This window comes from Zalophus californianus, chromosome 11 (assembly GCF_009762305.2).
Source record: "Zalophus californianus isolate mZalCal1 chromosome 11, mZalCal1.pri.v2, whole genome shotgun sequence".
Taxonomy (NCBI): Eukaryota; Metazoa; Chordata; class Mammalia; order Carnivora; family Otariidae; genus Zalophus; species Zalophus californianus.
The window spans coordinates 4,816,224-4,839,799 of record NC_045605.1 but is presented as its reverse complement, the minus strand read 5'-3'; the positions used below and the strand labels follow the sequence as shown (position 1 = coordinate 4,839,799).

The following is a 23,576-nucleotide window of genomic DNA, read 5'->3' as shown; positions in this document are numbered from 1 at the left end:
AGGGTGCTTTAATATTTTCAGAACACTCCTGTATTGTGTGTTTTATTGTAGCTTCACAATAATCTATAGATTTTATGCCAGTTAGTTTGTATGATTATCTTAAATTATCTTAAATGCCTAAAGACACAGTAACTGTTTGGGGGAACATATGTACTCTCACTTACAGGCGTTTGTATATTTTCTGTTAAAGAGATGTGGATCTCTATAAGATACAGAAATAATATCTCCACTGTGCTATTTTATTCATTATTATTTCAATGTATAAGAAGTCCTGTGTTATCAAACAGTCTACTAAATAAAAATCTTCATAAACCAGCACATACCTATCCTACAGTAACCACTATAGACATAATAATGGCACTGGGGGAGCCTGGGGGGCTCAGTTGGTTAAGTGTTGGACTCGATTTCGGCTCAGGTCATGATCTCAGCATCCTGTGATTGAGCCCCATGCTGGGCTCTGCGCTCAGTGGGGAGTCTGCTTAAGATTCTCTCCCCTTCTCCCTGTGTCCCTCCCCACATTTGTGCTTTCTCTCTTTCTAAAATAAGGCTTAAATATATGTGTGTGTGTGTGTGTGTGTGTGTGTGTGTGTGTGTGTGTGTGTGTGTGTGTGTGTATAAAATGGCCCTGGAGGGATAGAGTCCTTGGGAAGGTGGTAAAATTAGAAATTGTTGATAGAAGGAATGGAGAAGAAAACTGACCAGGATCAGGTAGATGTATTACTGGGTATTTTTTGAGGGCCCAGCTGAGGTTAGAGATAATAAATTTGTAGCCTAAACTGAGATGGTGAGTATGACTTGGAGAGGTATGAAATGGTGAAGGTATACATTGTATATTAAGAGGCCTATATGTCAGTTTGAGTTTGTGGTGTTTGGGGGCAGTCACTGAAGTGGAGGGTTTTTTGTCTTGGGAATAATGAGAGTGAATGTCGAATGGGGCAGACTGTGATATTCAAAGGCACTTCTAGCTGTCCTGTATTGGACGCAGATCTGATATCAAGCTTATTTAATGTATATCTGGGTCTTATTCTTTTGCTAGTGAATTCATTCTGTTAGAATAGCTGATTAGTCCCCCAGGTCATCCCCCCCAAAACAAACCCCAGAATCAATAAGTCATATCGAGTTAGTAATTGAGAAATTCAGTTCTAAATGCTTGATTAGAATTTACATTATGTTTCCAGAGTTAGAATTAATCCTTGGAACATAGAAGAACATTCAGTTACATCATTCTTTCATTTCCTAGTTGCTACACAATAAGGTTTCCTCCACTCGGACTTGATACATTGCTTCTTGAGTAAGAGAGCCTATGGAACTTAGAGTAATGGTGGCTACCAATACATTTCTTATTATATTGGAGAACACAGTAGTCTGTCTGTCGTCCTTCCTTCCTTCCTTCCTTCCTTCCTTCTCCTAGCAGACATTTTCTTACCTGAAAAGGTAAAAAATTACTTTTGGTGAACCAATCATTCTAAGTAAACTGTTACATATGCAGTAGCAATTCGTGAATAGATGAAATTCAATAAGTTACTCTTAAGGGTTAAGCAATTTTTGTTGTGTTAATCAGTATTTGATAATCCCAGAGCCTGTCTTGAGGGTTTCAGTGCCTTGGTATCATCATTATGCATTGTAATGACCGCCTTGCTGTAGGTGTGCGGACATTCTGGCAAGTGGAATGTCCTAGATGACCAGATGCTTACTAACAGGATGTTTCTTCCACATGGCGGCACTGGAGAGCTCCACGGTTCTTGTGGCCTCAGAAAGTTTCTCACACTCCAGCAGGGGTCTCTTAAGCAAGGGGAGGCAGAGTAGGGGTGGATTTTAAAAAGAAATTTTAATTTTGAGTTCTCTGTATCATTTGGCTAATGTGCTTGTCTTGTTTTCTTGAAAAATGCCTCATGTGTGTGTTGAGGGGGGTACAGAAGCTACAATTCAATAAATGCTGCATTCTGATTTTTGTTTTAATTTGACTTTGGGGAAATAACTTCCGTCTGTTTCCCGTCTCTGAAATCATATGTAATAATATGAATCTCTTACTTAAGGGTAAATATGTAATAAAACGTGAATAGTGAATTGGAGACATTGTGTTTAACTATTCTGAATTACTTCATTGTGCTGCTACGCTGTTTTTTTGAGAACCAATGCTTGCTTCAGATTCTTTGACTCCCTGCATTCTGGGAAAAGAACAGGTTTTGGTTCAGACACGAACTCTGGTCATTATTTTGTGCATTCTTGGATAAGCCTCTGTGAGACTCAGTTTCTTATCTATAAAACGACTTTTATAGAGTGGCTGGTTAGCTCTGTTGGTTAGAGCCTGGTGCTGATAAAATGAAGGTAGTACTTAATTTATTGGATTATGAAGATGAGAAGGATATGATAGCATGGTATTTTGAATACAGTAAATAATCAATGTTAGCACCTTTCTCCAGCCCCTACTTATCAGCTATTTTACCAGTCTTCATATTGTTAATTACATCTCCTGATACCTTCAGTTACCTTCAGTCACGATTTTTGGCAAAACCTTGTAGATACTCCCTTTCGTTATAGGGAGTATCTTCTTCATCATTCTTATGCTTTTTATGGGAAATATTTTCAACAATTTTGGGTATGCAACCTTTCAGGGTTATGAAATCTTCCAGGAATTCTGTCCAGAAATCTAAAAACCAAACGTGATGTCATTGGCCTCTTGTTCATTCATGCATTCCCTTACCTCTCATTCATTCATTCATTCATTCATTCAGAGAGCACCTATTTAGCAGATGAGCACTTTGTGATTCATGCAGCATGTGCTCAGTGTGTGTTAAAACACATGCATGAAGTAGGACATTCAGACAGAAATTCCCTATGATCCTTTTGGATTAAAAAAACATAAAAGCACATTTAAAAATTACCAAATAACGTCCATGACAGCTACTTCGGCCCCTCCCTCTCTTTCCCTTTCATCTTACCCCAACTTTTCCTTATTTGGCATGATGCAGAAGATTTATGGACAAAGGAAGGGTTTGTGGGTAAAAAGACCATTTGAAGCTACAATGATGATGATGATGATAGTAATAATAATAGTGTTGATTTATCAAGCCCTTACCACATACCGTAAGGCACCATGCTGAGCGCCGTACACATTTTGTTTAATTAGATACTCATAACAGTACTGCAGGAGTGATGGCTCACCATGGTCTACGACACATCAAAGAGCCTACCTTTCTGACCTTGGGCAGAGTTCGGTTATAAAGAAGAACAACAGCTTTATTGCTTTGCGGGGGTGGCGGGGTTGGGGGGCGGGGAAGGAGACTGCAGCAGCTAAGGTCTTCAAAACTGCAAGCCTGCGGGGAGGGGAGAAGGGACTGGGGGGGGGTTATAGGGAAATACAGGATCTAGTCAGTTTCTTTTTTTTTTTAACTAATTTTTATTTTTATTTTTAAAAAATATTTTATTTATTTGGCAGCACAAGCAGGGAGAGTGGCAAGCAGAGCAGGTAGAGGGAGAAGCAGGCTCCCCGCTGAGCAAAGAGCCTGAGGACGGGGCGGGGGGTAGGGGGGTGGGGGGCTGGATCCCAGGACCCTGGGATCATGACCTGAGCTGAAGGCAGACCCTTCACTGACGGAGCCACCCAGGCGCCCCAAGATCTAGTCGGTTTCGACAGGAATTGTGTATGTGCTGTATTAGTCATGTTTTTAGGGTGGTACCGGGTTCCTGAAAGAAAAGGGTAAGGGTAAGGAGGGAGGAGGGGAGGTTTGGGGAAGAGTGAGGAAAAAGGTTGGTTTGAAATCAAGCTTCCCTGAAGCATCAGTGCAACTGTTTTGCTTTTCCTTCAGCTTTCTGCTCTGAAGCGGTTGCAGGCTCGGCAGACAGCTGCCCTCCCCCACCAAGCTCTCTCACCTGACTTTATTTTCATCAGGGCACTCACCCGCAGAAGTTACCCTCTCTATCTGTTTGCATATGTGTTATCTGTAATTTACGTCTGGCCCCGGGGCAGAGACAGCCTCTGGGTTGCTCTCCGCGGTCAGTGGCCTTTGCAGTGCCTTGAATAAGCCCTGGCTGGCGGGTGGTTGGAGGTGCATCTTTACGGACTGAATGAGCAAGTGTTATTTTAAAAGAAGTCATAGCACTTGGAAAACAAAGAACATCGTTTAAAAAGAAAACAACCCACTAAACTTATAGGATGGGAGGAGGAGAATGAACAAGCGTTAGACTTTAGGTTTTCCTAATATGTATCTGTGAATTTGTAAAACAATCTTACCAGAGATTCAGAGAAGCTGAGTAACTTGCCTATGATCGCAGTTAATGCCTGATAGAGAGATAAGATTAGAATCTTGGCGTGTTTGCCGCCGAACTCTGTATTCCTTCCACCGTACTGTGTGTTTTGAGCCTCTGTGAGCATGGTGGACATTGCGTGCAGCCCCCAGATGCCCCTTTAGAAATGAAGGGCTTATTCCCCTGGAGGCTAGCCAGGCTCGGGGGCCTGCTGGGGGCCTTAGAAAAATGATGTCCATCCTGCCTCTGAGGTAGAAATCTACTTAAAGAGGGAATATCTGAGGAGTACACAAAGGATTTCATAAGCATATCTTTCTCATCCAAGACTTTTGGCAACACAAGTAAAAAGAGAGAAATAGTTGGCAGGGTCGGTGAGGCCAAATCAAAGTGTACTAAAGAAGTGGAGACTCATGTTTGAAGATAACAAAATAGTCAAAAAATGTTGGAGATGGATGAGAGAAATAGGCTTTGGGAAAGGATGGTATTAATCTAGTGACGTTTGTGAGCCCCTTTGCCAAGCGTGAGGATACTTTCTCTCTACCCAAGGGGGAAGCAATATGGCGAGTGCACTAGGGGCCTGGTGCAAAGGCAGTGGGCAGAGTTTGGTTTTACTTACACCTACTTTATTACAGTCTGGTCCTGATTTTATAACTCAGTGATTGGTCAGTGATTTTTTTATACCTAACGAGTGTTGAGTTTAAATTGTCATGCTATTTGCAGTTCTCTAGGTATATTTTAACTACGGTAACTGCACTGATGATGGGGTGTCAAATGACGCCAGAAATGTCACTAATTCACCCTTCAGAAATTTTATACTCAGATCATAAAGTACCTTTTTTCATTTGTGTATTCTACTGCACATAACTTTTGGGTTGTTTTATCAACCTGAAATGTCAGATTTTTTTAAAAAAATACTTTTAAGGATAGGATTTTGTACGCTGACTAGCTTGTGGCAGGAGCTGTTTTTTTGATTTGTGCTTGTATTAGTGTGTTCTCTTTCAGTTTTTAAAGGTAATTTCAGTTATATATTTTATATATATGACCCCTATTCTTACCCTCGCCATGTCTGGTATGACTTTGTTTAGTGTTAGAGCTCTTTTTGACCCTTATGGAAAGGTCACTAATGGAAGGAACTCTCTGGGCATTAGGAGCCAAGTGAAAAGGACTCTACTTTGTTGTTATAGCAAATGTATTTCACACAGTTGAAAGGCCATGTGGAAGGTGAAATAAGGCCAGCCAGGGCATACACAGTCAAATGTAGCTTATTGGCTCTCTCCTTTTCCTCTTCTGCATGAATTTTGCTCAATTTCACCAAAGAAGGATTTTTGTCTATTTTATATACTGCCATATCTCCAGTTTTCTAGTGCCTGGCACATAGTAGCTGGTCAATAAATATTTGTTAAATGGATACATTTAGAGTGAATATAAGAATATTTATTCCAACTGTACTGTACAAATGTTGTGAGAAATAAGTGAGTTGATAAATAATGCACTTTAAGATTAAAATCAGTAGCAGTAACAAAAAATAAGATTATACAGATGTAATTATGTCCTGTTATTTCTATTCCTTCATCATATATTTACTATATGTGCACTGTACATGCTTGACTTTATTGTGTCATGAGCCAAAACACAAGATCTGTGGAGGAGAAAATGGTGATAGTAATCTGCAGAGTTGAAAACTAAATAGTGTTGGGTTTTCCGTAATTACTCTTATAAGTCTGCTATATCAGTCTGCTTACATGATGTGCTGGGAGGAAGAAATAAGTTTTTTTCTACTTGATCAAACTATATTTAAAAAAAAAGAGTTCAACACTACTTTATTAAATGGATATTTGTTGTTGGCTTTTTCTGTGCCAGAAATCGGCGATGTCTTATTTACATGGGAAGAACACTTATGACCTCCCCTGCCCCACTTTTTCTTGTGATTCTGTTGCGAACATTTCAGGATTGAATCTTCAAAAAGATTTCATCTTTCTTCCAACCAATTTCTTGAGTAAAGTCTTCCCAAGGGAAAGCAAGAAGTTTTGGAAAAAAAATTCACATTACCCCAACAGCAAATTTAAGGAGGACCTGCTGCTGTGCAAGAAGCCTGTCATCCTAATTCAGTACATTTCTGGAGACCTCAACATAAGAAAAAAGTATTTTGTTCAAACTCCTGTTGACTGGATTCTCCCAAGACAGGGTTAGTCTGCCTTCCAACTTCGTGTTTTCCTTGTGTGATTGGTTAAATTTGTATATGAGGGATGTCTTGATTTTTGAACGTTGTCCTATGAACTATTTGATTTTTAGTTTAAGGAACTTATTTATTTGCTTTTCACAAAGGAAAGGATGCAGGGATTATTTCACATTGTGTTTTCATTATGGTATTTACAGATAGAGACATGAATTTATTTGAAGAGCATTTTTGATATTTATTGCTACTTATATCTACGTATCTATGTAACAAATGTATGTATGTGTGTGTGTGTGTGTGTGCGTGCATGTATGGATCTGTGTATCTATCTACTATTGATTATGTAGGGCAGAGGGGAAATGGCTCTGTCATTGGCTTCTGAATTTAAAAATGCCATTCAGTAGAAATCTGGAGTAGCTGTAATTACTATCATTGTGTCTTTTAAAAAAATTTGCCACAAGTAGTGAAATTGTCTTTTACCTCCTTAACAAAAGAATCTGCCTATAAAGGCATTTATTGTAAAGAGTGATAATGATGAGATAATTGTGTTGTAATGGAACCCAGACTGAGGGAAAGAGTAAATTTTAGCGACTGACTATTGTAATTCCATCTGAAGCTTCAGACACATATGAGGGAGTTTCTAGCCTGGATAATGGAGAAGAGAGGTTTATTGTTTCCTCCTGATACAAAGATCAATAAACACTTTGTGGACCTGACAGTGTTTGCAAGCTATGAAATCTCCTTCCCCCCCACCCCTTGTGTAAACTTACTGCCATTCTAAACACATTTCAAAGAAACCAGTCTTTCCTTTTGTTCTGAATTAAATTCTCCAAAAGTGTGCTTGCGAAGTACGAACCTAACTTTGGTGCTGAAGGAGAATGGATGGGATTTATCCACAGCTTGCAAGGAGCCAACTGTGCAAAGTTGGATGTATGAGGCTGCTGCCTGCTGGTATTTTAAGCACTTGGGCACTTCTCTCCTTATTCAGCTGCGTTCTAGGGATGGGAGTCAGGAGAAGATGGAGGATTTCAAATACTAAGTTAAGTTGTAAGTGTAATTTTCCACCATTAGCCTTGCATTCTTGACTGTTGAGAAAAATCGAGGTCTCAAATATCCGGTTAACACAGATATCCAATTATTCTGATTATAGCAGTGGGATATATCATCTTAGTCAATGGCATTAATGATGACAGTAATGAAAGAAATTACCAATTCCATTGGATATGTAATTGGAAAAAGCATTTTACTACAAGTTACCCCAGGAGACAGAATAATTTTTCAAAGAATACATATTACTAAGACACTTTCAAGTACGGGTCAATAAAAACATTATCATTTATTATGGTAAAACTATAAAATATGAGGCTAAAAGTGTGAATCTAAAAATAAGATCAGACTGACAATTCTTGGCCATTAAATAAGGTATTCAGCTACTTTATGTGATTTATAAATCAAATCAAGATATGCCTGCCTGGAAACATCTTAAAAACCTAAGATAACAAAGTTTATTGTTTTGTTCTTCCAGAGTAACTAACAGAAATGAAGTGGAGGGCATATCAGAGTAAAGCATATCAAAGTTTCTGCCTTGGTGTTTTGTAGTAGTTTAAACCCTGATATGTTAGGATTTAAGGTTGAGAAGAATTGTGAAGTAAGGACATTTATTTCTGGTTGTCCCTATTCTCAACCCCTCTCTCTCTTATCAAAACCTCATGCCACAAAAATCTACCATAAGTCTCTCCCACCGGACAAATTAGACTGTGTATATTTTAAATATCTTATATTAAATTATTAGTTGAAAAATACCTCCGTTGATTTTAAGCACCTTAAAGGAGTGGGAACTAAGCTGGGGTGGAGAGGACTGGGAATGGATGGGCTGGACATAATGCTCTTGGTGCCCCCAAAATCCTCAAATCAAACCTGGTTGTCTGGTCTCACAAAGTTCCAACATACATTGATGACTATAGAAGTGATGTCTGGCTGCTTCTCAGGCAGCCATCTGGAGGTCTCCTATAGCTACAGTAAAGTATCCAATGTTCTTGGTCTGTAGAAATCAAGTAGATATATTGGGAGATATACACATTCAATATATATAATTTTTGGTTATGTGGTATATTAATTTGGTATCATAAACTATTGTGTGTTATTTTAAAGAGCTATTCCTGCTACTTCAGGGTTTATTTGAAATAAAGCTCATATGGCCAAATGAGGCAGATGGTGTCCTTATGTTTTATAATGCTTAGAGATTCTGGAGATTTTGCTCCTTAAATGAGTAAATTATGGACTGATATGTGTTGTGCCAATTACAGATGCCACTGCAGTGGGTTTGCCTTGGAAACTCCAGTGAAGAGCCCTTGTACACATAAGGAAATTAAAGTGTTTTTGAAGCTGGGAAGTACTGAAAGCTACCCCGTCAGTACCTTGCTCCTAAGCGCATCATATCATTAAAATTCTCTGTTGTTTGGTGTGAATGTGTAGACATGACTTGTGTGGGTCAACGTGGTATTTGTAAAGCTGAATGGCAGAGTAAGACATGTAAAACTCGTGTAGTATTCTAGAAAGAATTTGAAAAAAAATAATACTGTGCCAGAAACGTTTCTCTTCTTCTGTGGGCAGCTGTTCCCAATATCCCTTCCTTACTCACACCCTTTTACCCCCCACTTCTTTCCCCAGTCACTAATTTTCTGTTCAGTAATGAGACAAACAAATGGCTAAGAATTACCACGTAGCTAAAAGTTTGGTTTCTCATGTGAGCAAGTTTTGATGTCTTTTGTTGGAGTTCTTCTAAAATGACCACATCCGTTCTTATTATGATGGCCATTTTTGTGGTAAATGGCTTATTTTATTAGTTTTTAGAGTAAGCCGATTTGAAGAGAATTTTGAAAAATCAGGGGCTTTCAGCGACTGTAATTTCTTTTCAACACCCAAGAACACCAAGCACTAGTGACATTTTTTTTTTCCTTCTTAATTGTCCCCATTTCGGGACTGTGAGGGAACGATGTGCTGATCTACACTTTCCGTACCGAAAAGCCACTAGCAATGAGTGACATCTGCTTAGAGTTTACAAGGCATATTTTTAACACACATTATCCCCCCCCCCCTCCCCGATTCATGCAGGAAATGAATGAGACAGGCGGGGCAAGGATTATTATTAACTCCAATTTAAGGATAAGGAAACCGAAGTTCAGAGAGGAGCAGTGACTTGCCTAAAGTGAAGAAGCTGGAAACCATGTGCATTTTAGTGTCTACTTCTCTTGTGTCTAGCTCTTTCCACCATGATGTGTCTGTCCACGTGCCCACGAATTGTTCCAACCTCAACATACAATGTACACATTGTTCAGCAGAGACTCCCTATGTCGCCCCTTGTATGCTTCCTACGTGTGACTTGCTAAGGGACGGCTGGTAGCAATTTCCTGTTGGTTTTCCTGAACCTAAACTCCTCTCGCCAGTTGTTGAGTTCCTGAGCGGGCTTTGAGTCCCACATAGACCTGTGTTAGAAACCACAAGGGCCCTTTCTTCCTCAGGGCTCCGCTTCCAGGCCAACCCGGTTCTCCTGTCCACTCTCATGTCTGTGCACTCCAGGCTCCCACGCATGGGTAAGGCTGCTATGAACGGAGTGACAAAAACCATCATCACGGCCAACTGCTTAGCTTACACTGCAGAGTCCGCAAAGAACAACGGCGTTACTTGTAGTTTGATTTCTGAATATGAAGGAAGCCATGAGTATCCTAGAAATCATTACATAAGCGAGGGTGTATATATTCTCTTCACAGATTGCATATAATTGTGCATAACCCACCCATACACATATCTTGGTGTAATTAAATACTTTGCTAGAAGGAGTGGGGAAGCAGTGTAATAGTTATTATATGATGGAGTGATCCCTAGATTAAAAGAATGAGCTCACGTAGAGTTCAATGAAAAAAAGTAAGGCTTTTCACATCATGCAGTATTAGCATTCTCCTGCCTGCATGTTTTTTCCAGAGTGACGTGTGATGATTTTGTACCTCTGCTCCGGAATGCAGTGCGTCATAAACACTGATGATGTCACCCTCACCCTCATTATCTGCCAAGTAAGCACGTTTCACATCCGTTTGGATCATCAGACTGTAGTTAACACTAGATTTGATGATAATTTTAGTCCCTTGTTGGGTTTTATCTTCCCAGGGAGGTTGAAGCTGCAGAGCTGGACACGACCCACCCGGGGTAGTATTTGGATGGTTCTGCATGGTTCAGTATCTGAGATTTTTAAACTCCAAGGACCTGTTCTTGTGAGTGTTCTGAAATCACCAGACTCTCAGCCTCTGACTGGGTAAACAAAATGCCCCGCGTCACTTTGGTTGGCATTTGCATGACAATTTACCTATTTGCAGTGAGAAGTAATTGGGAAATGAGGCTTGTTGCTCAAAGTCTGTATGATCAGTACATTTCTTCCATGAGGAACCAAGTCGTCATTAAAAGTTTGCTTTAATCCACTTGGAGTCCAAGCAAAATGAGTTTTATGCCAAATTCTTCAATCAGGTTTAAGGAGCTAGCTCTCCGGTTGTAGGGTTCAGCCTTGCTAAAGAGACCTGATACTCCAGGGCCGTTCATAAGAGTTCCTTTTAGTTAAGGTGGTTGGAGAATTTCCTTAGTTTAGGAATAATCTTTCTCAATGTGACAGAGGGCCAGTATACCCCTGAACAGTGTTGGATATAATGTTTCATAAACTATTCCCCTCCCTTCTCTTTCCTTCGGGCTGCCCTCTCTAACTTCGCCTTCTTTCCCTGCACCCTGTTTTCATCCCCAAATGTTTCCGTGGCTCAGTGGCCCACTTTGCCTGGAGCTGCACCTTGGGCTGGATGATTGGAGAGAATTCTCTGTTACCCCTTTATAAATTATTGTTTAAGCTGGTGCATTTAAGGTTGACAAAACATTTCCCCATTTTCTGTGTTAATTTTGTAATTTAACTGTCAGGCAGGAAATACTACTTCCCTTGTTTCCAAGCTCTTGTTGGGAAAACACCACCCTGTGGCTCCCCAGCCCTGGAAACAATAGGGAATTCTTTGGAAATGCTCAAGCTGAGGCCGCAAAGAGGTTGTAAAGAGCTAGAAATTATTTCCTGACATGAGGACCATTGCTGTCCGGTAGGGTATTCAGGAGTCAAAATGGCACTAATTAGCTTTGTGGCATCTAATTGGCATCTTTGGGCTGTGAGGCATGCCTGGCAACCATCCTAGATGTTAGACACGGGCAGTTTAGTTCGATTTAACAATTTTTTGACTACTTGCTCATCAAGAGATTTTTTTTTTTCATAGAATCGTCGTATAACACGCATACGTATCATACTGTGTACTTTTATCTCATTTTGACCTTATAACAACCCTGAGCAATAGTTATGCTAGGAATTTCTCTATTTTATAAAAAAAGAAAACTGAGGTTTAGAAAAATAAAATGCTGTTTCCAAAATCACACCATCTAGCCAAGAGTTAATTCCTTTCAACTGTAACCTTTTCTGCCTTGAAGACGGAAGAAGGTATTTCAGTTTAGAAAAGCAGATTAAAAGCTTGGCTTTTTGGAGGCAGGCGTGCAGAGATGAGACACCTAAGTAGACTTAGACACTACCTACGTGACTTTGGGCATGTTTTTTAACTTGTCTGGGATGAGTTTCCTCCACATTTATAAAATTGGGGTAATACTTCTTCCTCTGTTATAGGATTTTTGTGAGGACTCAATGAGGTGTTGCATGTAACGTGCTGGACTTAGTGTTTGACCCTTAGCAGACAGCAGCGTGTTTAATCCAGAAAGCCCAGCATTATTTCACTTTGTGGACTGAGTCGACCCTGGGTGCTCTGTGAGATTCTTTTTGTTGTGAGGGTTTAGGACTGGAGCCATGTTCTCCACAGGTTTGTAGGATAGCATGATCCGCTGCCCCGAGAAGGTGTCTAGAACCAGTACCATCTTGTCTCAGTATTTTTATTCGGTCATTATTTTTATTCAGACAGCCAAGTGACCGAGACGTGACCAGTAAAGCATGTTTCTCCCAAAGTTACTGGATAAAGAAGTTAACCATCCTACCAGAACTATTTAAATAACAGTAACAACATTTATGAATTTGGGAAAACAATATGACAACATTGTTTTCATATCCATTAAAAACAAATAAAAAGAAACAAGGGATAGATACATGGAAGGCTATTTTAATAGTCAGCAAAGCCAAGTAAGTTACTAATGGGGGAAGATGCGGAGAAAAATCACAGGAGACCTAACTTTTTGTCTTGTTGGTGGCTCTCTCCAACCGTGTAGCTGAGGCAAAACACTTTGACCTCTCTGGATCTCCGTTTTTTTTCATCTGTAGAGTGTGGCTAATTATATCTGAGACTCAGGAAGTTGTGAATATCTAATGAGATGAAAGAAAAGAAAGTGATTGGTAAACTGTGAAGTGTTCTACAAACTGAAGGTGGTGGTGTTATTCTTGAAAACATCCAAAATTCTTGGGTAATTTAAATGTGCTCTTGCCTGAAGGTAGGGGAAGGACTGAATAAATCACCCTTTGGAGCTCTGTCAGTTTAAGCAATGTGTGTTTTCAGCTTCAATGGGTGTTGTTGGTATTAGGTCTTGTATCAAATTGAAATTCAGTGGCTATTTTTGGAAAGGGGTTAAAATAACAAAGGGGGAAATATTTGGAAAGCAAACATACTTTGTAGAGGAAGACTTAATTTTGCTGTCCATTATATGGTAGGTATATTCAGTTACAATCAGTAATTACAATGATTATAACCACTGTGCTTTGCTAATTAGAACATACTTCTAATAAGGCCAAGGTCATCAGTTTGAAACCTTGTATGGGTCAATTAGCATGATGTCAGCCTTCACCCTAAGCTCTCGTGGGGTCACTCAGATGTATACTTGTGTTCACAAGGAGAATAAAATTGAGATTGAAGGAAACCATGCAGATTTTCCACCAGTATGGTGGAAAGTAGGAAGAACACTACCTTAGAGGGCATTTCTAGGTTTCATTGTTTTTTCTTTTAGCACACTTAATCACTTTTGCTTTTTGTGATTAATTATCTGGACTACCAGTTTTGTTTAGCAAATTATTGGCGTCATTCACTTGAAATGGTTCTGCCCAGCTTCCTGAGAGACGGTGGATCTGACCCTCTGTTTTCAAGTGCTTAACTTTGCAATGCATTTCCTCAGAATGACCCTGAGAACTACGAACTTCTTACTAGCTTTTTTCAGATGGGAAAATAGAGGCATTTTTTTTTTTCCCCAAGGTTTCCTACTCCCAGGTGAAGAGATGGTGGCTAATTTTATGAAAAGGTCAGTAGCACAGCTGGGCTTGAAATACAGAGGTCCTGACTCAAAGTTCTATATTTAATTTGCTGTCTATTTTTTTTGGGGGGGGGGTTTATATGTAGTAAGTTTAGTCAGAGGCTGGGAAAGTGAATATTTTGTCTGCATATTTAGCAAGATTGATGATTACTGCAATTACATCTCTTTCCAAAGTAGTTGAGCGGCTTGTCTGAAGTGACTTGTTGTTGGACTAATTTTATTAGTAATACCAACCATATCATTTGATCCATTGGTGTCTACAGGCTTAGCCATAAAGACCGGGTAGCTAGCATTACGATTTTGGTCACGTTCAATGACGGAATTTGGCATATCATGTCCTAATACACGAAATGCTCTTATGTCCTGGGGAATGTGGCGGTCCCGGGAGTGTGATGTCAAGGAAGAGAGGTGCCCCTCGCCCCCGGTTTCACTCTCACTGAGAAGCCTATTTACCACAGTCCCGCTGTTAGCGGTTCGGACCATGTTTTATCCTGTAAGGGAAGCTCATTTTTTACCATCATCTACCTTAGGACCGGGGATCACGTTTTTGAGGAAATGGAGGTGTGACTCCTTCTGAGCACCATCGGAGATCAGGGTACTAAAGGGATTGACAATTTTGATGAGAAAAGGAAGGAGAATATGCCACGGTGATTTCTGGAGACCTGTTTTGGGAGTTTAGGTGGTGGGGGTAGGGATGTGGCCCGTCAGAATGTAGCCTCGCTGTATTAGACGTCCAGCTGGTGGGGAGGGCGTGAGCCAGAGGAGGGAAAGAAGCCAAGGGAGGAGAGGGGGCAGTGAAGCTTAGGTGACTGGGCGAGCTTGCCCATGGCGTTCTTTGGCATGCAGTTTTGGTGGAAAGAATGTTCAGTGTGTTCTCAAGGAGCAGACAACTAATTTGGATCCCTGTGATTCTTTAATTGTATGTTGACATTAAAAAAATGCTATCTTATTGAAGACAATTTCCTAAGGGAAGAGATGCTGTCCTTGCAAAAGAAGACTCGTAACGTCTCTAACTTTGGTTCTTTTGCAGTCAGATGGCAATCATGGCACCAGCTGGACTATTCGACGGGACTGGTGCAAGGGTCAGTTGGGATAGCATGCATTAGAAACTGTGAACTGTAAAGCGCTCAACCAAATACAGCTTTAAATGTTAGGTGTGGTATAGGTCGGAGATTATGTGCTTGGATTCTGGAGCAGATTACCTGAGACTCAACCCTGGTTTTGTCTCTTCTTGTGTGAGCAGAGGGCAACTTAAACTTTGTGTGTCTTGGTTTTCTCAGCAAAATAATAACACCCGTCTCATGATGTGAGTAATTGTCCCACCAGCCATAGTTATGTCGTATGTATGTGTCCGCGCAAAATCTAATGCTGACGTAAGTGCATGGGAGTGAATTACATGGAAATTTTAAAATCCTGTATTTATGCCTCAAGCAGTATAGCTCTTTGTTCATCTAAGAAATTCATATTTGATTGTAAGCCGTTAGTGACAGTTAATGAACGAACTGTGTTGAATTTGGCGGTTATGTATGTATACCTCTCAGAAGCTTACTTCTCTTGATATTTGAATAAAGAAACTGTTCTCATGAATTCTGACTTACTCAGTTCAAGTAAGGTTTCTGGAGGATGACTGGTCTTGATCATCATGTTTATACCTTAAACGAAAGGTTTTTAAACCCTGACCACACATTAGAAGCAGACCAGTTGAATTGGAAAATTTGGAGGTGGAGCTCAGGCACTGGTATTTTTTAAAAGCTCCCCAAGATGATTTTAATGTGCGGACAGAAGAGAAAACCACTGGCTTAGTCGTCAGTAATTAAAATGTATATTCCTATCATTTAGTTTCTCACATTCATATTTAATTTTCTCATGCTTAAGTAAATAAAATGACATGGCTATTTACAGGTATTTCTTTAAAGGAGGATGGATGTATGGTTTCCGTTAATTCTATAGCAAATGGATCTGTGCCATAAAGGAGAAAGGAGAAGTTTGTTTTTAAATTGTGTGAAGCTGTGTCTGTTTTTGGCATGATGAAGTGCTGTCAATATTAAACAATATAGAATCCCAGAATGTTCAAGGTAAGAGGGACCCTCAAGGCATCTAGTAGAAGCAGGGTACACTTTGAAGCCTGTCCTGACCTGCCGTGGTTTATTCACTTACTAGCTTTGTGATCACGGGATATTCACTTAACCAGTCTGAGCCACAGCTTCTTGATGCCTCAAATTGAGGTGAGCGTCCGCTCTATCTGGTGACAAGTGTGTTGCCTGTGCATGCACGCGTCTTGATTCCCTGCCTCCTGCCTGATCCCCAGGTCCATCTGGTACGGATCTCCAGAGCAGGGACTGTGCCGGAGGCTCGGCGGGGCTGCCTGAGCCTGCGGGGCCAGCTGCTGGGAACGGCTTCCGCCCACTCCTCAGGGACCACTTCTCTGGCTCTGCTGGGACTGTTTCATGGCTGGCTGTTTGGATCCCATGACCTTCTGTGAGCTTCACATTTAATCTGCAGGGTCAGCACTGCTGGCCAAGCAGAGTGAAGCTGTTCCCGAGACTAGAGATGAAGACGGCTCCTGGTGGCTACGTGATGGCAGCTTCTGAGTACCTTCTGTGTAACCCCAGACTATCCATGTGCAGGACCCAGACAGCTGCCTCGTCTGTCCAGCGGTCTTCCTGTCCAGTACTTCTTGGTGTTGAGCAGGGACAATAGGAAACCCACTCTCTCTCTCTCTCTCAGTGTGGGGTGAGCAGAGAAGAGTCACAGATTCCTTTGATTGTCTTTCTGTGAAAGGAAGAGTGGATTTTTGTCTTTTTCCCCATCCTTGTCTCTCAGACCCTCCAGCACCTGGCTGTGAAATTCTAAGGCCACCTGGTTCTTCTGTTGCACATTCTTTGTGTCTTAGGAAGGCGGTCCCTGGCTTGTTTCTTCTTGTAACACTCAGTGCTTGGGGTCCTGATCCCCGCCGTGGCGCCTCGGTGTCCTTCCCACTTGTAAGCCTGCTCTCTAGGTCTGTCCTCAGTCTTCGTTTTCCAAAATTCTGCTTTGATCTTCATCTCTGGACTGATCTGGAGTTTTCATTGGAAATATTTATCCTTTCTGCTGCCATTTTTTTAATTGTTTCTTCTGTCTGCTGAAATTGGCATTCTCTTACGGGTAGCGGTAATGGCAGCTTTACTGATTTTTTTAGGTGATAAGGATCTTGAAACATAACACTTGGGGGGTGGACGGTCTAACTTGTGCTCCTCCACTAGACTACAAGACTCTTGAGGGTAGGAGCCATGTTTTTCAGCGGAGCATATCGTAACTATCATTTATTAGGTATCTACTGTGCACCAGAGACTTTGCTTTATTTGAATTAATTTCCATAAAAAATAATGTCTACGCGAGGAATTGTATCTCAGAGAGCTTAAGTAAACTGCGCAAGGTCATCTAGCTAGTGAGTCACAGAGCTGGATTTTGAACTCAACTTTGATATTAAATCTTCTTTTCTAAAATCGTGTTTCTAAACTCCCTCTTCAAGGAAGGGAATGGGTACAAGGTACAAGGTACAAGGTACAAGGAGTGGGATCTTGGCCCACGGACCTGTTGAGTAGGGGACAGGTGTGGAGTTGCATTCTTAAAGAAGAAAAGGTCTGCCTATCTTCAAAGCCCCCGTTTTTCCTGCTAATACGCTGACTTGCATCACTGGTGCACGCAGACACTAAGAAGTGGACCCTACGACTCTCCAGGCAGAAGTCGCCCCTGTGGAAGGCTTTGGCCCCCATGTGGGTCTTCACTTCATGCTATTTTATTCAGGTCAGAGAGACACTGAGATTTCGTGAAGATGTCTCTCGCCAATAAGAGCCATTGGTTGAGCAGTCAGGCAAACTCTGGAGAGAATTCACTGAATCCACGGTGATAAGATGTTCTGGGGAGTCAGGTGTGTGTGGAAGTCAGCCGTGGCTTGCTGACGAGGAGGAGACACTCAGCACTCAGCTTCCGGGCTCGTGGTTTAGACCCTCGGAACGTGCCCACTGGCTTCGGCAAGCCACAGGAAGTGTATAAATGCTTTCCCGAGTTGAAGCTTTGTCAGATATGCCCAGAGAACGTTTTCTTTTTAATGTATTTGGAAACTATAAATTTAACTCCTGCTGGGGAAGAAAAGTAATTGCTTCACAAACGAAAAAAAGCTCTTTAAAAGGCTCCACTCCTCTTACAAACATGTGCTTTTTAATGACTGGGAAATTCCTGGTGCAGGGAAAAAAAAGTGTCCTTCTGTACAAATGAGGTCATTCTGGTCTTTACTGGCCCTGTGCACTCGAGTTCCTGCTTTCTGTTCCATGTTTTGTGACCAGAGGTTATTGGAAGGATAATCCCTCTGTGCATATTCACTGCTTTTAGGGCACGTTGCCAAAGAGAAAGTTATCTTAGCTCACCAACTGCCAAGCCAGTGCAAGAGGCCCCGATCCCAGGGGTACTGAGCCAGTGACTGATAATGACTTGGTTTGGGTTGGCCTCGGGTCGAGTTTTGTGAAAGCACACTTTTCCTGTGCACTAGGCTTGCTATGTCCGCTTCGTCCTCCTTGGATTTCTCAGCAGCTCCATTAGTTCTCGGTTCAGACATGATTCTTTTTCCTTAGGTACATTCTATTTACTTTGCTTTGATTCCATCCCAAAGAGCAGAGACATCTGTACCAGTTTGAAGCCTCCTGTTCATCTTTTTCACATGATATAAATGAAAAACAGCTGTTGAAAGCATTCGCCCGGTACCTATTTCCTTGAACGTTGGGAGGCTGATTCCTCCTAAAATTAATTTCTCATTTGGTTTGGCTAAAGGGAAGCCTTAGATTTGCTCAGTGAAGGGGTAGCGTAGAATAGATTTCAGTGGATGCCCTTGATTTAATCGAAGTTCACTTTCCTCTGGCTTTAGAATAACCCTTTCCTGCCAAGATGGAGGCCGAAACTTGGAAGAGTATTGGGTAGGGAGGTTGCTACCTCTGTCCTGGATGTTTTCATAGAGAGGTGAATAGGGAAAGGCGTTCAAGGGAACCTGGACAACAACTCTGCAGTCTTTCTTAAATTGCCTGTTTTTAAGACAGCGACCTTTCTAGACCTCATCCAGGTTCGTGTGGTTCATCAGTGGCAGCCCGTGAGATTGCCAACTGTCTTGAGGCCTCACATCTCGAGAATAGAATGTCAGAGTCCTTAAGTTCCCCTAAAATTCATCCATGGCTGTAATGAATCAATCTTTTGATAAGCCTGTGATAGATTATGCTCTGCCCGATTGACTCTGCATTTTTATATTTAAAAAATTCACACTCTTGACACTGAAAATTAGGTTCTTACCACAATTTCTTAATTAAATCTTTGTTCTGGGATCTTCACGGCTCCCTGGGTCAGAAACTCCAAGCTCAGGCTCTGTTGCCTAAGTAAGTCTAAGAAAAATGTCTTGATCTGGAATTAAGAAAGGCTATCTTTAGCTGTCATGGAGAGGAGAGGGTTCTACTGTTCGGTCAGGAATGACTTAGATATTTGCCACAGACGCCATTTCTTTTTTTCTTTAAAATTTTTTATTGTTATGTTAATCACCATACATTGCGTCATTAGTTTTTGACGTAGGGTTCCATGATTCACTGTTTGCGTGTAACACCCAGTGCTCCATGCAGAACGTGCCCTCTTTAACGCCGGTCACGGGGCTAACCCATCTCCCCACCCCCTCCCCTCTAGAGCCCTCAGTTTGTTTCCCAGAATCCATTGTGCAGACCCCATTTCTTGCCCAGAGCACTTGTGGCCCCTCCCTGAGGCTTTGGAACGCTTGCCTGGAATCTCTTGGGTCCTTGAAGAAGTCAGGTTTGACCTGGGCATGGCCCACGTTTCCTTCAGTACACCTCCCCTCCGTTGCCCCCAAGGCCTTGGTGTATTGTCGGCAGCCAGTGGATGTTTTATTGAAACTAAGACCCGGTATGAAAGAATTGGAAAAAATATGGCCAGGAAACGCTTTCATACTTGAAACTGAGAAATTCTGGGTAATTGCTGAGTGCCTCGTATTAGTTCCTGTGGGGAAAATACATGGCAAAATGTGTAATGGGTTAATATTGTAAAGCGAAAACGCGTCTGAGATCAATCAGAAGGTATATAGCTGCCTCTGATGCTCAGAATGGGAATGGCACTGATTTTGCTGATAATATATTTTATTATTATTATTATTCTCCAGCCTCAGACGATACAGCAGACTCTCAAGAGGACCCTGCAGTATTACGAGCACCAAGTTATTGGGTAAGTAAAATGGATTTTGGTCATTATTTGGGGCAAATTAAAGATAATTACTCAAGCATAGCTGTTGAGCGTGTGGTTTTCTGCCACCTAGGTGGGTCTTATTTCACACTGGCTGTGCTCCCAGGGTGGGCTGGGGGCTCATCGGGACCCCTACAGTGATTTCCTTTGGCCTGTTTGTGTTTAATCCTTTTCAGTGAAATTCCCTTTTAGTGTGGCCTTTCCTTTTTTTTTTTTTTTTTTTTTTCCTTCTTGTGTTCTTACCCTCTTATTCCCATCCATTGAATCTGATGATTTTGCCCTGGGATTACAGTAAGGTTCAATGGTACCAACAGAGAGGCTTTAAATGGGATTTTAGAATTCTTTAGTAAAGTTTACTCAAAGTCATTACAAGCCTAATGGTTCGGCGAGAGGCATTGGTTTAGAGTCACATGCTACCTAGTTTTCTTTCATCTTCCATTTCTTGACATCCTTGTGATATGGGGTAAAGAAGACAAGATGAAGAAACAGGAGCTCACGGCCTCACCAGCACGTAGAACTTTGAAGTAACTTCACCTGTTTTGCAAAGGGTGACGATGATGGTAACAACTAATTGAGGATTCGATGCCATGGGTAAATGAGGTCATTTCTTCTTTTTTTATTAACATACAATGTTATTTGTTTCAGAGGTACAGGTCTGCGATTCGTCAGTCTTACACAAGTCACGGTGCTCACCATAGCACACACCCTCCCCAGTGTCCATCATCCAGCCACCCCATCCCTCCCACCCCCCTCCCCTCCAGCAACACTCAGGTTGTTTCCTGAGATTAAGAGTCTCTTATGGTTTGTCTCCTTCTCTGGTTTCGTCCTGTTTCATTTTTCCCTCCCTTCCCCTATGATCCTCTGTCTCGTGTCTCAAATTCCTCATATCAGTGAGCTCATATGATAATTGTCTTTCTCTGACTTGTTTCACTTAGCATAATACCCTCCAGTTCCAACCAAGTCGCTGCAAATGGCAAGATTTCATTTTTTTGATGGCTGCATAATATTCCATTGTCTATATATACCACATCTTTATCCATTCATCTGTCGATGGACATCTAGGCTCTTTCCATAGTTTTGGCTATTGTGGACATTGCTCCTATGAACATTGGAGTGCATGTGTCCCTTCGGATCACTACATTTGTATCTTTGGGGTAAATACCCAGTAGTGCAGTTGCTGGGTTGTACGGTAGCTCTTAAATGAGGTCATTTCAGTGAGCATATTCTGTACATAAAAAGCTCCAAGTAAGTGTAAGGTATACTTTCGATTGGCTATGGGAGGAAGCAGTTGGAAATACAGAAGCCTAAATTCACTTTCTGATGCAATCTAGCTTAAAATAAAGGAATGAAACTCATGGACAGGAGAGGTGGTGCATATTTTAAATTCACATCGTTAATGTTCTGTATGCGCTACCATTATTTATTTGTGTAAGATTGTAAGAACTTTTGAGGAGTTAAGATCCAAACCCTGATACCTCTTGAAGTGCTGTCGAGCATCATTTAACATTGGGGGCTAATAGTCAATGCCATGGGGATTAAGGATGCATTTTTGGTTATTGGGATATAGTGTGATTTTTTTTTTAAAGCAAAAACAAGAAAAGAAAATGGTGGAAAAATAATCTCGGTACCTAGTACAATTCTGTATACCTTAAGTACTTGGTGATTATGTTAATTGTCATTTCAAAGGGAATTGCTTTGAAACGTTGTCACATCAATTCTCAAAAGTGCAGTACTAGGAAAAGCATATTATTTAAACTCATGAGATGGTTTTTAATTTGAGGCCATTTGTGATTTTAAATGGTTTATCCTAACGGAGGTGAATGATGTCAAATTAATCTCTCCCCCCATATTCTAAAATAAAACTTAGTCACTCTGCTGCTTCCCCAGTGTGGTATTTGGATTAAATTTTATTCAATATATTTGGAACAGTTTCCTGTGTGTGGTGAGCACTATGTATTTGTTTGCTTTTATGTTTATTGTTATTTTTAATATTATAAGACAATAGCAGTAATCAAATGCAAAGCATTTCCTGGAATAGTGAATGCCCTCTCTGTTTTGAAATGAAATCATAACTGGTCCAAGTCTCATTTGCGAACCAAGCTATGTCTTCACGGCAAATTGGAATGGGAGTCTTAGAACTATGATCAGAAGAGGTAACTAAACTATATTATCATAATCAGCAGGAGATTCTTTTTTCCATTAGTAACATGTGACGGAAAAGACATTAGGGTTTGAAGCCCAAAGAATTCTTGAGACGTCTTTGGTGCAAAAAGGTGGTTTTATTAAAGCCCGGGGGCAGGACCCGGGGGCAGAAGGAGCCGCACCGGGCTCGTGAGGAGCGGCCCGTCATATACTTTCAAGCTGGGAGGGGGTTAGGGAGAGCATAAGTCTCTAAGGAATTTTGGAAGCAAGCTTTCCAGGACCTTGAGGGGGCTAGCTGTTGTTAGGACAAGGGCGTTTATTACTGTCTAATAAAACCTGAGTCATGAGACCCTTCAGATGTTTATCAGTGGGTCACATGCCTGGGAGATGATTGCCAACATGTATGTTGGTGGGCAGAGCTAAAGGAAGTTTCCAAAGGAATTTTTATATGTTAAGATAGACTTCCAGGATCCTGGGGGTTGGGCTAAGATTGTCTTTTGCCCTCAGCAAAGCATTGACATCTAGGCGGCTGAGTCCCTAGAGGAATGTCACTCCGCTGGTTTCAAGGACTTGTCAGTGGGCTGTAGATAGTAAGGACATTTAATAATTTCTTTTCGGCCTCTGTTTCCCACATCAAGATGGAGTTCTTTTCTATCTAACTCACTGCCTCAACTCTCCTGTTTGCTTTGTGTACACCAAGCCTGTGGTGATTCGTGGCCCCAAAATGGTCTTTTCTAGTTCTGCTTCTTCCAGACACAGTGTAAAGAAAACAGCGCACGTGACTCGGATGATGAAGAGGTGTCTTGATGTCCGGCCGGTTCCAAAGAGACCTGTGAACACGTTTTCACCTGGGTGTGGGCTGCTCACTGCCCTTAGTCATGTGCATGCTCATGAAGAGAAAACCAGTGGGTTAGCCGCAGTATTGTGACGTTTGCCTTTCGCGACTGGGTCTTCCCTCTTCGGTCTGTCCTGTTACCCCTGTCCACCTCCCTCTCTCTCTGCTGTTTCTCGTTATTACTGAAACAGGAGAGCATCTGTTGTGATGAGCACTTGGATTCAGTATCCACACCTGTGTGCAGTTCCTCTTGGGAAGACACAGGTAAGGCTCTTTCTCTCTAACTGAAAAGGAATGTGTTCCTTCCAGTTAAAGGGATTTCAGGCAATTGATAAGAAGTGCTGAGTATTGGTTTACAGAGTTCTGGGGGGCGGGGTGAGGATGGGACCGAGGTGGTTTTCCAAATCCCTAAAGCAGGGCTTTGCCTAAGGTTTGTCTTGAAGTAATTCAGCTTTTAGGTGCCTTAGGCTGTGAGGATGAAGCAGGATGCATAACAAGGAGTATGAGCTAGCCCTTCTTTTTTTTAATTTTTAAAAATTTTTAAATTTTTTTATTTAAAAATTTATTTCTTATAAAACATTTGTTTTAAAATTTTATTAT

At 41.3% G+C, this 23,576-nt stretch overlaps 1 protein-coding gene across 1 annotated transcript in view; it reads left to right on the top strand.

Moving 5' to 3' along the window:
- The window catches only part of GUCY1A2 (guanylate cyclase 1 soluble subunit alpha 2), a 340,686-nt gene that overhangs the window by 8,991 nt on the left and 308,119 nt on the right, over positions 1 to 23,576 (top strand). Inside the window, exon 2 of the mRNA XM_027578896.2 lies at positions 19,920 to 19,981. Coding sequence (XP_027434697.2) covers positions 19,920 to 19,981 — 62 coding nt within the window. The remainder of the gene's footprint in view (positions 1 to 19,919; positions 19,982 to 23,576) is intronic.